The 15,653-nt window shown below is 40.8% G+C and overlaps 1 protein-coding gene across 1 annotated transcript; it reads right to left on the reverse strand.

The window, feature by feature from the left end:
• Window positions 1–2,244: 2,244 nt before the first annotated feature.
• Window positions 2,245–15,239, reverse strand: rpl36 (ribosomal protein L36). The gene is made up of 4 exons (XM_020514923.2): window positions 15,124–15,239; window positions 11,833–11,927; window positions 2,966–3,100; window positions 2,245–2,371 (listed from the first exon to the last, which is right to left on the reverse strand). The coding sequence occupies exons 2-4, from the start codon at window positions 11,923–11,925 to the stop codon at window positions 2,282–2,284; spliced, it is 318 nt and encodes a 105-aa protein (XP_020370512.1). The 5' UTR covers window positions 11,926–11,927; window positions 15,124–15,239; the 3' UTR covers window positions 2,245–2,281.
• Window positions 15,240–15,653: the final 414 nt, after the last annotated feature.

Consider the following 15,653-nt stretch of genomic DNA (forward strand, 5'->3'; position numbering starts at 1 on the left):
GAGGCCCTGGCAATCCTTATGGCAGAGATAGTAGGAACTGCAGATGCTGGAGAATCTGAGATAACAAGGTGTAGAGCTGGATGAACACACCAGGCCAAGCAGCATCAGAGGAGCAGGAAGGCTGACGTTTTGGGCCTAGACCCCAGTCAGTCTACCACTTAAATGCTTTATTTATCCTTACTCAGTCATAGTGATGTACAGCAAGGCAACACACCTTTACTCATCCATGCCGACCAGATTTCCCAAATTAATCTAGTCCTACTTGCCGGCATTTGGCCCACATCCCTCTAAACCCTTCCAATTCCCTTTTAAATGTTGTAATTGTACCAGTCTCCACCCCTTTCTCTGGCAGCTCATTCCCTATATGCGCCACCCTCTGTGTGAAAAAGTAGCCCCTTAGGTCTCTTTAAATCGTTCCCCTCTCACCTTAAACCTATGCCCTCTAGTTTTGGACTCCTCCACCCATGGGAAAAGACCTTGTTTATTCACCCTATCCATGTCCCTCATGATTTTATAAACGTCTATAACTTCACCCCTCAGTCTCTAATGCTCCAGGGAAAATAGCCCCAGCCTATTCAACCTCTCCCTATAACACAAACCCTCCAACCCTGGCAACATCCTTGTAATTTTCTGAATCCTTTCAAATTTCACGTCTTTCCAAAGCTGGGACACCAGAACTGAATGCAGAATTCCAAAAGTGCCCTTACCAATGCCCTGTACGATAGCAACGTAACCTCCCAACTCCTATATTCAATGCACTGACCAATAAAGGCAAGCATACAAAACACCTTCTTCACTACCCTATCTCTCTGCAACTCCACATCCAAGGTCTCTTGGCAACACGCTTCAGGACCTTATCATTAAGTGTCTAAGTCCTGCCCTGATTTGCCTTTCCAAACTGTAGCACTTCACATTTATCTAGATTAAACTCCTTTTGCCACTCCTCGGCCCATCAGATCATGGTCCCATTGTACTATGGAGCAACCTTCTTCGCTTCCACAACTCTGCCAATTTTGGTGTCATCTGCAAATGTACTAACTGTACCTCCTATATTCACATCCAAATCATTTATATGAATGACAAAAAGCAATGGACCCAGCATCGATCCTTGTGTCACACCATTGGTCACAGGCCTCTAGTCTGAAAAGCAACCCTCCACCAGCACCTTCTAGCCAATTAGTATCCAAATAGCTAGTTTCCTTGTATACCATGTGATCTAACCTTGCTAACCAGTCTATCATGCGGAACCTTGTCGAACATCTTGAAGTCCATATAGACAACGTCCACCACTCTGCCTTCATCAATCCCCTTCTTTGCTTCATAAATAAACCTCTCAAATAAGAACATAAAAAATCATACAGCTCAAGACATCTCCACTATTCAATATTAATGACCTCCGACTTTAACTCCATTTTTACAGATACTCCCCATATCCTATGATTTCTTGAGAGAAAAACCTTTCAGCTTGAATATTTAATAATGGAGAATTCACACCGGAGATTAAAAAAATTCCAAATATTCACAACCCTTTGAACAAATTCCTCATAACAGTCCCCAGTGATCAGTCTCCTTGTCCTGACAATTATCTCATGTTCTAGATTCCCCAGCAAGAGAAAGTGACTTTTATCAACCCCATTGAGTCCTTTCAGAATTTTTTTTAATGCGATCAGCTTAAAAAATGTCTATTACCTCTAAGTCCAAGTCCTTATTTTTTGCATGAAGCCTCCAGACATCTTACTGAATGCTTTTTGCCTATTTAAGTATACTACATCTACTTTATCTAGCTGTCCTTAAAAAAGCTATATCCTCTTCAACAAAAAGCTATTTCCCTATTTTAAGACTGTACATTGATCATTTTATGATTTTCGAAGTGCATTAAATTTCCTTTGATTCCAGAATTTTCCAGACAACTCATATCAAGCTAAGTAACCTGTGCTTACTCGTTTTCTCTCTCCTTTGAGGAGCAGCAAAACCTCCAGTACTTTCGGGCTAATATAGGACTATGACTAACTGTGAATGGATGGAAAGGAAAAGCTCTTACGACCCTTTTATTTCTGGCAAGTTTACTGCCTTATTCCGTTCTTTAACTTCCCTATTCTGTTCTTTAACTTCCCATTTTTTAAGCAACCTTTCGGTCAACCTTTGCTGGCTTCTAAACACTTTTACTCCTCAAAATTACCAATATTAGGATTCAATTTCATGGAAAATAAGCTTCAATAAATATTTGAGTCCAAACACAGCAGATAACTTAAGAACTTTAATTGTAACAACTTTGTACAGTTTAATCTTTCTTTGCAGCCGCCTTTCTCATTGCTGCCAGCACATTGCTGAGTTCTTCTCTCTTTCTCTTTGCACGGATGTGAGTACCAACCTGGAAAAAAAATGAATACCAATTAGTGTTCTGCTGCCCTTAATGGTAGAAAAATTAACTGCAGCAGTGGTTTGCAATGAAGCATGCAATTTTAAAATTCCTTTCTGGCTATATTGAAGTGTACAAAACAGCTGCAGTCTGCTAGCCTTGCTAATATTTAACTTCAGATAGAATATTGCATAGATTGTTCTTTTTTATGTTACTAATTCCTCACCTGTAAGTCTAGAGACTATGACAGTTAATCAAACAAAGTCACAACAGCTAAGCCCACTCATAATTCATGGGCATTTCCTTTATGAAATATGTCCTCATTTTTTGATTCAAGGGTCACTTAAACATCACAAACGTATGCTCCAAATTTTCCGATAAGCTTTCAATCAACACTGACATGCTTTTCATCAGAGAAAGTCTGACACATAAAATTGTCCTAACTCAAGTATGTATTGGCGTTTTAGAGCTACCAATTTTAGTGTAGGATAAACAACAGCGAAGACAAGCATCAATAAGAATCTATTAAGCTATCACCATCAACAGGCAGCCTTCAGGACTATTTATTTTTAAAATGTTCACTCAGCACAACAAGTTGTTACTTACTCTCTTTTTGATGAATTTGAGTGCACGTTTGTCTTTAGAGACTTTCAGCAATTCCATTGCACGTTTTTCATAGGGAGCAAAACCACAGACCTCACGGATCAGATCTCTGACAAACTTGGTGTGCTTAGTTAGGCGCTAAGGAAATAAAGAGAGACCAACCAAGAGTTAAAAGAGAATTAGGGTATCAACAATTGCCAATAATATTCAGGTACAATTCCAGAGGTCCACTAAAGCAGTATTATTCTTCAGATTACTCCTACAGAAATAGGAGGATAGTATAGGTGAATGTCTGGCTAGAGAAATGGTCTTGGCGAGGAGGAGTTTAGATTCCTGGGGTATGGAGACAGCTGTGGACAGGAGCGATTTCTATTAGCCAGATGGGCTGCATCTCAGCAGGACTAAGTTGAAGATCTTTAAGGTACGGTTTACTAGCGTTGTGGGACCTTAGACTAGTTTGACAGGCAGTAGAAACTGAATTTATATTCAGAGACATGATAAGCAAAATTGAAATAGAAGCAAATAATGGCTGAAAAATATGGACAAACCAATTGCACAAAGATTGTACACGTCTACAAGCTTCAATCTAGTAAATAAGGCAAATGAGTACGTCCAAGACATATATGCAGAAGTAGGACTACGGAGCTAGGTCTTGAAGGTGAGGAAAATGGCAACTCAATATTCCTGACTACATGATTTTGAGACAGGATAGAGAAAGATAAAGGGGCAAGGTGCAATTTTAGTTAAAGAAGCCATCATGGTGGAGGTGAAACAATATGCTAGGAGGAGCATAGAACAAAGCCATGTGCATTGAACTGGGAACAAAAATGGTCAATCATGCTGCTGGGAGTGTAGTCTAAGGTCCCAAGCAGTTAAATGGAGGTAGAAAAGCAAAATACATGGACAAATTTTTGAAAAGTGCAGAAACAAAATAATAGGAGACTTCAACTACCTTTTATTTACAATGAATTTATTTAAGTTACAAAATACAAAGGCTTCAATTCTTAAAATGCATTTAAATGAATGCTTAGCTAGAGCTTAGCATGGTCAACAGTTGGAAAAGTCTGGGTTTAGTTTTAGGAATTAATCTGGAAAGTTGGAAGAGGTATTCGCAGGAAATAATTTTTTGGAGTAGTAATCATAATTCAGTTAGAATAGTTAAGGTTGACCAAAGGAGCAAAGTTAACTTTACTTAGCTGGAGATGGAATTTAGAAAAAGCGGACAAAATTAATACATTCCATCCAGCCCTGGTTATTTATCCACTTTTGAAAGATTACATCTTATTAATACTTGCTCTTTCCCCATGGTACATATCACATCCAGTACTTATCTGCACCATCCCCTCCTTTATACAGATGAATACAAATACAAAGTATTCATCAAGAACCCTATCACCCACATCTACAAAGATTTGGTCTTTTGAGCCCTATTTTTTCTTTAGTTATCCTTGCTTTTAAAAAAGATAGAAAAAACACACCTTTTGGGCTCACCTTCATTTTGCTTGGAAATACTCACAAGTAAAATCAAAAAAGGCCAAGGATATTTGGTAAGTACATGAAAAGCAAGGAAAGCTAAGTAGGACAAATTTAGGACCAAAAAGGTAACCTAAGAGTTGTGCAGTGCAGAAACAGACCCTTCAGTCCAACTTGTCTATGCTGACCAAGTTTCCCCAAACTAAACTAGTCCCACTTGCCTACGTTTGGTCCATATCCCCTAAACTTTTCCTATTCACGTACCTGTCCAAATGATTTTAAAATGTTGAAACTGTACCTGCACCTATCACTTCCTCTGGCTGTTCATTCCACACATGAATCACCCTGAGAGAGTAAAGATTGCCCTTCAAGTCCCTTTTAAATCTTTCACCTCTCACCTTAAAAATATGCCTCCTAGTTTTGAACTCCCCCATCCTAGGGAAAAACCCCTTTGCTATTCACCTTATCTATGCCCTTCACGATTTTATAAACCTCCATATTGTCACCCCTCAACATCTGATGCTCTAGTGGAAAAAAAAAAGTCCCAGCTATCCTTATAACACAAAACCTCCAGTCTGGCAACACCTGGTAAATCTTTTCTGAACCGTCTGCAGCTTAATAATACTCTTCCCATAGCAGGGTAACAAGAATTGTACACAGTACTCCAGAAGAGGCCTCACCAACATCTTGTACAACCTCAACATGATGTCCCAACTCCTGTACTCAAAGCTCTGAGCAATGAAGGCAAGTGTACTAAAGTCTTCTTAACCACTGTCTACTTGCGATGCAACTTTCAAAAAACTAGCAGCTGAACCCCTAGGTCTCTGTTCAACAACACTAGTTAGGGCCCTACCGTTAACTGTACAAGTTTCCCCCCACCCTTGTTTGTTTTACCAAATGCAATACCTCACATTTATCTCCACCTTTCATTAGATCATGACTGAGCTCCAGTTTTGTTTCACCTCTCAGGTCTGGAACTACTAATACACTTGTTCAACAAATATCTCACAGTCAAGGCCAATGTTCCATTAATCCTTTAGTTATTTTTCATACCTGTCTGTCAACTTTCAATACTTTCTGTACAAGAACTTGTTTTTCTCTCACTGTTTAAATTATATGTTCTTTGCCTTTTACAAAATAACGTGTGCAATTCTGGACATCCTTCTTAAAAGGTGTGGAAGTAGAATATAAATGGTGTGAGGGAGATTTACTAGAGATAAGGGACTTCAGTTCCTGTGGACATTAGACAAGCTGCAATAGTTTTCCTTACGGCAGAGAAGGTTATGAGGTGTTTGATTGAAATATTCAAAATCATGAGTGAAGAGGAGAAACTAGGAATGGAAATGATAACAGAAAGACACAGATTCAAATTAATTGACAAAAGAACTGGGTGGGAGAATTTTTTTTAATAATGCAGTGATTTATTATCTCTTATTCACTCATGGAACGTGGGTTTCACTGGCTGGACCCAGCATCCATTGCCTGTCCTAGGTGCCCTTGAGAAGGTGGTGAAGTCAGCAGTCCACGTCCTGTAGGCAGACCCACAATACTATCTGGGAAGGAATTCCAGAATTTGACCCAGCAACACTGATGGAACAGTGATTATAATTCCAAATCAACATGAGGAGATGCTTGATGGGGAACTTGCAGGTGATGGTGTTCCCATCTACCTGCTGCTTCCCTTGTCCTTGGCAATGCATTTAGAAGGCGTTCTTGCTTTTTGCATATAGGACATATCTGGGTGATTTTCCACATTGTCAGGTAGATGCCAACATTGTAGCTGTACTGAAACAGCTTGACTATGTGAGTGGCAAGTTCTAGAGCACAAGTCTTCAGGAATGTTAGGGCCTACAGCCTTTGCAATATCCAGTGTCTCCAGCCATTCCTTGATATCACATGGAGTAAATCGAATTGAGCTGAAGACTAGCATTGTGATGCTGGGGACCAATGGAAGGCGGAGATGGATGATCCATTTGGCACTTCAACTTCAGCCTTATCCTTCTGCATTAACGTGCTGGGTTCTCCGCCAAACCGAACATTGAAGATGGAGCCCTTTCCTCTAGTGAGTTGTTTAAGTGTCCACCACCCTTTACAACTTGATGTGGCAGGATTGCAGACTTTAGATTTGATCCACTGGTTGTGGAATCACAGAGTTCTATCACTTGCTGTTTACGTTTGGCATGCAAGTAGACACCAGGTCAACACCTCATCTTTAGGTATGCCTGGCGCTAATCCTGGCATGCCCTCCTGCATTCTCCACTGAACCAGGGTTGATCCCCTGGCTTTATGGCAATGATTGAGTGGGAGATATGCTGGGCCATGAGGTTGCAGATTGTGCTGGAATACAATTCTGCTGCTGTTGATGGCCCACAGTGCCTCACGCACGCCCAGTCTTGAGTTGCTAGATTTGTTCAAAGTCTGTCCCATTTAGCACGGTGATGGTGCCACACAACACAATGGAGGTTATTCTCAATGTGTAGGCAAGACTTCATCTCCACAAGGACTGTATGGTGGTCACTCTTACCAATACTGTTATGGTCAGTTGCATCTGCAGCAGACAGATTGGTGAGGATAAGGTCAAGTATGTTTTTCTCTCTTTTTGGTTCTCTCACCACCTGCTGCAGACCCAGCCTAGCAGCAATGTCCTTTAGGACCTGACAAGCTCTATTAGCAGTGCTGCTGAACCACTCTTGTTGTTCAACGCTTAAACCCCCATCCAGAGTACATTCTACACCTTACCATGCTCTATGATTCAGCCAAGTACGGGCCAACATCATTTGTCAGCTGAAAGAGGATGGCAACTGGCAATCAGCAGGTTTCTTTATCCATGTTTAACCTGATGCCATGAGACTTCACAATGTCAATGTTAATAACTCCCAAAGCATCTCCCTCCCACCCTAATTAGAGGGGGCAAGAGTTTGAGAGAGGGAAATGTAGACTTACAAAGCAAGAGCATATGGCAGAATTACAGGGCAACTCTTTGGACAATGATATCCAGAGTGGAACAGAAAGGGACAGTGCTCAAACACAGAAAGAAAACAGTAAATAGGGTCAAAGGGGAAACAACGGTAAAAAGGAAAAGTTAATAGATCTATGTGAATGTGAACAGTATTCAGAACAAAATAGATGAACTAACAGCACAAATACAGGTTAATGGATATGATCTTATAGCCATTAGAGACATGATTACATGGAAATCAAAACTGGGAATTAAATATTCAGGGGTATGAAACTTTTTGAAAGGATAGGCAAGGAGGAAAGGGTAGTGGGGTAGCATTTTTGGTACAGTATAGAATAAGTAAAATAACAAGGACTGGTCTTGGATCAGAAGATCTTGAATCCACATGGGTGGAAGTTAGAAATAAAATGGGAAAGAAGTCTATAGGTCACCTAGCAGTAGCTGGTTGGTTGGACAGAGAATCAATCAGGAGATAATGAGGGCATGTGACAAAGGCTCTACTTTAATCTTCGGTGACTTTAATCTTCATGCAACTTGAGATGGTCAGGTTGGCACAGGTAGCAATGAGGACAAATTCAGTGTATTCAGAACAGTTTCCTGGATGGATAAAAGGGCCTTGTTCCATGCTAAGTATCGATGACTTTATAACAATACACTGTGGATTCAAATAGGGATCAAACTATTTTGGATCTGGTAACCTGGCATGAGGTAGATTTAATAAATAATGTCAGGGTAAAAGATCGCCTCAGAAACAGAGACCATAACATGGTAGAATTTTGCAATTAATTTGAGGTGGAGAAACTTGGGTCAGAAACAACTGTGCTGAGCCTAAATAAGGCTAATTGCAAAGGAATGAGGACATGACTGACTGGAGTGGACTGGGGAAAGACTTCAGCAACAAAGACACTTGAAGATCAATGGCAGACATTTAAGAAAACAGTTCATGGCTCACAACAAAGATATATTCCAAAGAGGAAAAAGGACTCTTGGAAGCCAACCATGGTTAACCAGGGAAGTTAAGGATAGCATCAGATTGAAAGAAAATGCATACAATGAGGCAAATATTATTGGCAAGCCAGATGATTGGGAACGTTTTAAAAACTAACTAAAGTCAATTAAAAAAATACGGAGGGTAAACTTGAAGGTAGTATCAAGACGGACAGCAAGAGCTTCTATTAAATATATAAAAAGGAAAACAGAACCCAAAGTGAAGATAAGCCCTTTAGAGAATGAGACTGTAGAAAAAGTAATGGGGAACCAGGAAACAGCAGAGTTAAATAAATGCTTTGCATCAATCTTCATAGTGGAAGAGACTAATAGCATCCCAAAATTACTAAGTATTCAAACAGCAAAAGCAAAGGAAATAATACAATAACTATCACTAGAGAAAGTGCTAGGGAAGTTCATGAGGCTAAAGACTAATAAGTCCTCTGGACGTGAATGGGATGCAAAATAAGATATTAAAGGAAGTGTCTCGAGAGATAGTGGATGTACTGGTAGTAATTTTCCAGGAATCCCTAGGTTCTTGAAATGTCCCAGAGAACTGGAAAACTGCCAATATAATAGTTTCATTTAGAAAGGGAAGGGATCAAGGAAACAGGCAACTTTGAGATAGTTAGCTTAACATCTGTTATAGGCAAAATGTTACCGTCTATCAAAGAATGTAATAACAGAGTATTAGAAAGACATAAAAAGATCAAGAACAGTCAGCATGGCTTCATGAAGGTGACATCATGCCTGAAAATTACTAGAATTCTTTGAGGTGGTAACAAGCAGGATAGATAAAGGTGAAGCAGTGGATGTAGTATATTTGGATTTTCAGAAAGCACTTGATAAGATACCACACATTAGGTTACCTAAGAGACTATGATTTTGGAGGTAGTACCTTGCACATCTTGGCATGCGGGACATTTTCAGGATGGGAACCTGTAATCAGTAGAGTGCCACAGGGATCAGTGCCAAGACCACAATTATTTACAATTAATGACATCAATCAGGAAAGTGAATATACTATTGCCAGCTTCATGGGTGATACAAAAATGTGTGAGAAGCTAAGTGGTGAGGGTGGAATATAACGTGGAGAAATGCATTATGGTTGGAAGAATGGAGAAGTTGAATATTATTTCATTGGAGAAACACTGCAGAAGAGGGATTCGGGAATCCTTGTCCACAAATCTCAAAAAGCTAACATCCAAATTCAGCAAGTAACAGGGAAGGCAAAAGAAATATTGGCCTTCATTTCAAAGGAAAATACGTGTAGGGAGGTTTTGCCAAAACTGTACAAGGCACCAGTTAGTCAACAGCTGTCGGCACCTAATAGAAGGAAAGATAGACTGGCATTGCAGGCAGTCCAGAGAAGTTCACTAAGCCGATACCCGGTCTGCAAGGACTGCTTTATGGAGGAGGTTCAGTTGATTGAGCCTATAACTCAGAATTATAGAAAAATGAGATGACCTTATTGAAACATACATGATTATTACAGGATTTAACAGGGTAGATACGGAAAAGTTGTTTTCCTGTGTGTATGGCACCAAAGGACATATCACAGAATCAGGAGTCACACATTTAAAACAGAGATGAGGAGGAATTTCTTCTCTCAAAGGGCAGTGAATCTGTGAAATTCATGACCGCACCGAACTGCCGAGGCCGGGTCATTAAGTATATTCAAGGCTGAGATAGACATTTTTAATCTGCAGGGGAATCAAGAATTATGGGAAAAAGGAAAAAAATTGGAGTTGAGGATTATCAGATCAGTCATAATCTCACTGAATGAGAGATCAGACTTGATGGGATGAATGGCCTACTTCTGCTCAACTTGTGAGCCGAGTTGCAAGATACGGTCATGGTTATTAATGAAGTGGCCTTTAAAGAAAAATGACAAGAATGGATGCTGCAGTTAAGGAAGATTATGAAATACTGATAGGATAAGCATTCTAGTAGAGGTGTAATGTTTAGCATCCTTAAACATGGATAAGATTATCTCAGAGAACAACAGAATCTTGATCGGATGGGCCAATGGGCCAAGGTGTGTAAGATGGAGTTTAATTTAGATAAATGTGAGGTGTTGCATTTTGGTAAGGCAAACCAGAACAGGGCTTATACAGTTAATGGTAAGGCCCTCAGGAGTGCTGCCAAACAGAGACCTAGTGGTGCAGGCACATATTTTCCTGAATGAGGAATCGTAGACAGGGTGGTGAAGGTGGTGTTTGACAATGCTTAGCTTCATTGGTCAGTGCACTGAGTATACAAGTTGGGAACGTCATGTTGCAGGTGTACAGGATACTGGTGAAGCCACTTTTAGAATACTGCGTACAATTCTGGTTGCTCTCCTATAGGGAAGTAACACAGCCCAAATAATGACAGGCCAGTTAGCCCAAGCTTGGTTGTGGCAAATTACTGGAAAAAATTCTGAGACAACATAAATCTTCTGTTACAACTAGCAGAAATTAAGGACAGTTGGCATGGATCTTAAAGGATAGCAATGCTTAGCTAATCTGTCTAATCATTGCTTTTAAAAAAAAACAAATGAGGGCCAGTGAAGGTGTTCAATGTAGTCCACATGTAACTTAGCAAATTTGTTGCTAAGATTCCACACAGAAGACTAATCAGAAAATTAAAAACACGTGATCCAAGCAGGGTTAAAATATTTTATTTTTCTTGGGGGTTGGACAATTTTCGTTTTCAGGGAGCCCCTTCATTATCACTAACTCTTCTTAGGTGATAGCATCACATAGTAATATTACCTTCTGCATTTGTGATGATGTATTCTCAGAAGAAAAACTAGAATTCAACAATACTCCCAATCATCTCCGTTAAACTTAAAAGCCACAACACAAAAGGTGTGCATTAATTTTGAGACATCAGTGATTAAATTGGCACAAGATGACAAAGCATGACTTCAACCCTTGGCATTCCCACCTCATCTGGTCACTTTCTCCAATCCTGCTGACCTCGGCAGACTTGCCCACAGCTGCCATTCAACTTTTCTCTGCTTCTTCAATCCTAGCCTGCTTCCCTCTTGTGTTTGCTGCTTATACTTCAGAATGAACTTCTCAAATTTTGACTGCTCCAGCTAAGGGTGCAAGTTTTCTCCGACTGGTCTCCCCCATGATTGAGTTTTCCAAGGCGATTTGGCCACAATCAGGTCAAATTCAGCTTCCACCCATTTGGATTCTGAGCAAGGCTGGCTTTTGTTCAGGGTTCCCTAAGTCCCTTTAATGTGCATCAAGCCAATAACAGGGACAATCTTTATTACTATTGTCATATGAAATCAATTGTTACCTAATTTCTAAGGGCCATCTTCCTGAAGCTAGACAGCACAAGAATTCTTTAAAAATCTTCAGAAAACTCATGGTTGGAGAGATTGTTGCCAGGCCTGAAAGAAGATTCAAGCATTTAAAAATCACACAACTCATTTATCTAGATGGATTTTGCTCACCCCTCTTCTACGGCATTGTCTTGGACCAGTCTCATTCTTGGTAACAGGGTGACCTTTGCGCAGGCCAACTGCCATAGGATATCGGATTGCCATTTCTATACAGAAAAATTAGAGCACAGACATTTAGCAGTTAACACATTTGAACGTACATATAAAGTGAACACTTAATCTGAGAAGCTACAGGGTATGGGTGCAAACTCCAATACTTGATGTACAATGCAGATGGACACCTCATGTGGTACCGAGGGGGGGCTGCATTTGTTAGAGGTGCAGTCTACTAAATATTATATTTGAAGCTCAGGTGAACATTAAAACTTGTAAGAGTACGGAGCTCTCCCATGTCATAGAATCATAGAATCCCTACAGTGTGGAAACAGGCCCTTCAGTCCAACCAGTCCACACCGAACCTCAAAGCATCCCACGCAGACCCACCCTGCTATGACCCACCTAATCTGCATATCACCGAACACTACGGGCAATTTAGCGTGGTCAATCCACCTAGCATGCACATCTTTGGACTGTGGGAGGAAACCGGAGCACCCGGAGGAAACCCACACAGACACGGGGAGAATGTGCAAACTCTACACAGACGGTTGCCCGAGGGTGGAATCGAACCCGGGTCCCTGGCGCTGTGAGGCAGCAGTGCTAACCACTGAGCCACTGTGCTGCCCCGTCCTGACAAACATTCATCCCTCAAGCCAAAATTTAGTTTTTTTTGTGGGATTATGTACACAAACTGGCAGGTGCGTTTGTCTACCAAAGGCAATGGCTTCTGCTTCAAACATATCATTGTTCGCTATATCCCTACACGCACACACAATAGACAGGACACTGGGGCCAACTCCAAAATAGCAAAATCAGAATCCCTACCATTCAGATAGAAGCCATTTGGCCCAAGTCTGCACCGACCCTCTGAAGATCATACCACCCAACTACACAACCCTGAACTCTATGGGTCAATTTAGCAAGGCCAATCTACCTAACCGGCACATCTTTCCAGTCAGTACAGGAGTTGTTTGTTCCCGAGACAGGTTAAAGTATTTAATTTTAATGCCTCCTACACCCAGCTGTGAGCCATAAGTAATTTTAGTGAAGGGTCCATCAATTATGATCTGAATTATTCCAGACATACAAAGAAAGCGTTTCACGAAAATAAATGCAGATGGAGACTGGGCATTCCCACTCCATACTTGTGACCCAAACAGCACCTTTACGTAGACGAGAACTGGAACCATATTGCAGGCACCGAACCAGAGAAGTTGACGGAACAGAGTGGGCCAGATTAGCGAGGTACAACCTTTACTTCACTAATCTGGCAAACTCTGGACTCTGACCACATGACCTCCTTTGACTTCTTCAAATTTTCTGCTCTTCCAATCACAAGGCTGCCATATTAAGGGGACACATCTGAATACAAGCTGTGGTACCCATGTGGCTAAAGGTGTAGTTAGAGTATGCAGAGTCATCAGGAAATGTGATTTCTTGTAGCCACATTATAGAAGTTTGTGAGGGCTTTGAACTCTTAGAAAGAGAAACTCTTAGAAATCTTTATCCTTCATTGTAAACATTTGTTAGCAGAGAAGCTAACTCTTTACTGGACTTTGCTTTTAGACAGACATAAAAAGAATTCCGAAGGGTCTGAGAGGTTAAAAAAAATGGACCGGAAAGGCATGACATTTTTCACTGGAGCACAGGAGGTTGAGGGGTGACCTCATTGAGGTTTATAAAATCATGAGGGGCATTGATTATGTGAACGATGTGGGTCTTTTCCCTAGGGTGGGGGAGTTCAGTATTAGGGAGCATATTTTTTAAAAGGTGAGAGCAGAAAAATTTTATAAAGAACATGAGGGGCAACTTTTTTTTTTAACACTGGTTCATGCACGGAATGAACTGCCAGAGAAAGTAGCAGATGCAGGTACAGTTACAATGTTCAAAAGACATTTGGATACGTTCATAAATACAAAAGGTTTGGACGGATATGGGCCAAATGCAGGCAGATGGGAGTAGTCAGCGTTGTTCGGCTGGACCGAAGAGTCTGCTTCTGTCCTGTATAACTCTATGACTATGACTCTTTGGACGGTAGGAGGAAACCGGAGCACCCAGCAGAAACCCACGCAGACATGAGGAGAACGTGAAAAATCCACATACACACTCACCCAAGGCTGGAATCGAACCTGCGTTGCAGGCACTGTGAGACAGCAGTGCTAACCACTGTGCCACCCTGAACAACAGATCAGTTCAACAGAACGTCTGCTGAGAGTGCAACACTCCTAAAGCACTGTAACTAAGGACCAGCTCAGATTGCCTGCCAAGTCTTAAAAGTGAGGCTTCAATCCATAATAGTCAAATCAGTGATATGATGCACATCGATTAAAATATTTTTTCTCCACTCATAGTTGGAACTGAGCAGAACGTGCCCAAGATGAAGTCCTAACTTTATATTTATACCACTGCTAAGGACATCTATTTCTACCTACAGTCTTTACTTAAAGTCACCCCTGAAATCATCTATCACCTATGCCTTCACTATTTCAGTCACATTCAATCTGTAAACTGGAGGTTATTCAAAACTCTGCTGTCTGCTTTTAGCTCGCATCAAGTCTGTCACCTGTCATGCTTGAGGCTTATGATGGCTACTATTGCGCAACACTACTTTATTGTGTGCAAACCCTTTCACACACTTCCTTGTCTACAACTCTGCAAACTCATGTCCCTCAACCCTGCAAGATTCCAACCCTACTTGTAACGATTCCATCGTTTGAAACTCCCAACTTGAGTTGTCTACGTTCCAAACTTTTAAGTGCCCCCACAAACCTCTTTCCTCCTTTCAGACACCCCCAAAAACGATCTTTGATCATCTCCCAAAGTAATCTCATTATTGATTTACGGCGGGTAAGCGCTCGGAACACAGTTGGAACGGAATTCAGCAGCAGTGGTTATTGTCCCGGTTCACAAACGCAGAACTGGAACTCTGGTCAAACTCCAGGGACCGCCACTAACGGAATTAAGAGTCTTTAGTAAATGACTTGATTAATCGGAAATATCACAGATGCTGGGAACAACAAACCGCATGCAGCAGGGGGCCCAAAGTTCTCATTATACTACATGGGAGTGTCCTCCAGACATCCGTAAATGAAAATTTAAATATGAAAATTCAGAATAAAATATTCGGTTCAACTACCACAAAAAACACTATTCTGTCAATTCCTATCTAATAAGAACTACCCAAACCCTAGATGGTTAAGATAACAACCGGATTAAGTTTGATCTAACCAGCATTAATCTCCATACCTGCAGCTCAGTTATGGCGTCGGGAGGGAAAGACAGGTGGAGAGGGAATGCTGGGATATCAGGCCTTCCGCCCAGCACCGCCTCGAATCACGTGACCCGGCTAAGGCCGGCCGTGAAGAGGGACGTTGCGCCATGTTGGGTTTTGGAGATTTGTATTTTGTTAAGTGCACCATACTCAATTTACACAGATTGCTCATTTGAGAAATAGGTCTTTGTAGCGATACGTTAAAAATTGAATCGTTGTTGCTGACCATCGAAATGAGCAAAAATCTGTTGATTTTTGAATTAATTAAATAACGGTTTAATCACATCAACTTATATCTTCGTAGCGCTATAAACGGAAAAGAATTCCCGAGTAGCATTACAAAACTGGAAATATATTTTTAAAATAATTAGGTTGGAGAACTTTTATTTGTCTACGTCCGATTGAGTGGGATTCATCGTATTGTTTTGATGTTTTCATGTTCCCTTTGTAACCAGGTTTTATGTCCAGAAATATAAAAAGTTTATTCATTTCTCACTGGCACGCT

The sequence above is a fragment of the Rhincodon typus genome, chromosome 29, assembly GCF_021869965.1.
Source record: "Rhincodon typus isolate 14 chromosome 29, sRhiTyp1.1, whole genome shotgun sequence".
Taxonomy (NCBI): domain Eukaryota; kingdom Metazoa; phylum Chordata; class Chondrichthyes; order Orectolobiformes; family Rhincodontidae; genus Rhincodon; species Rhincodon typus.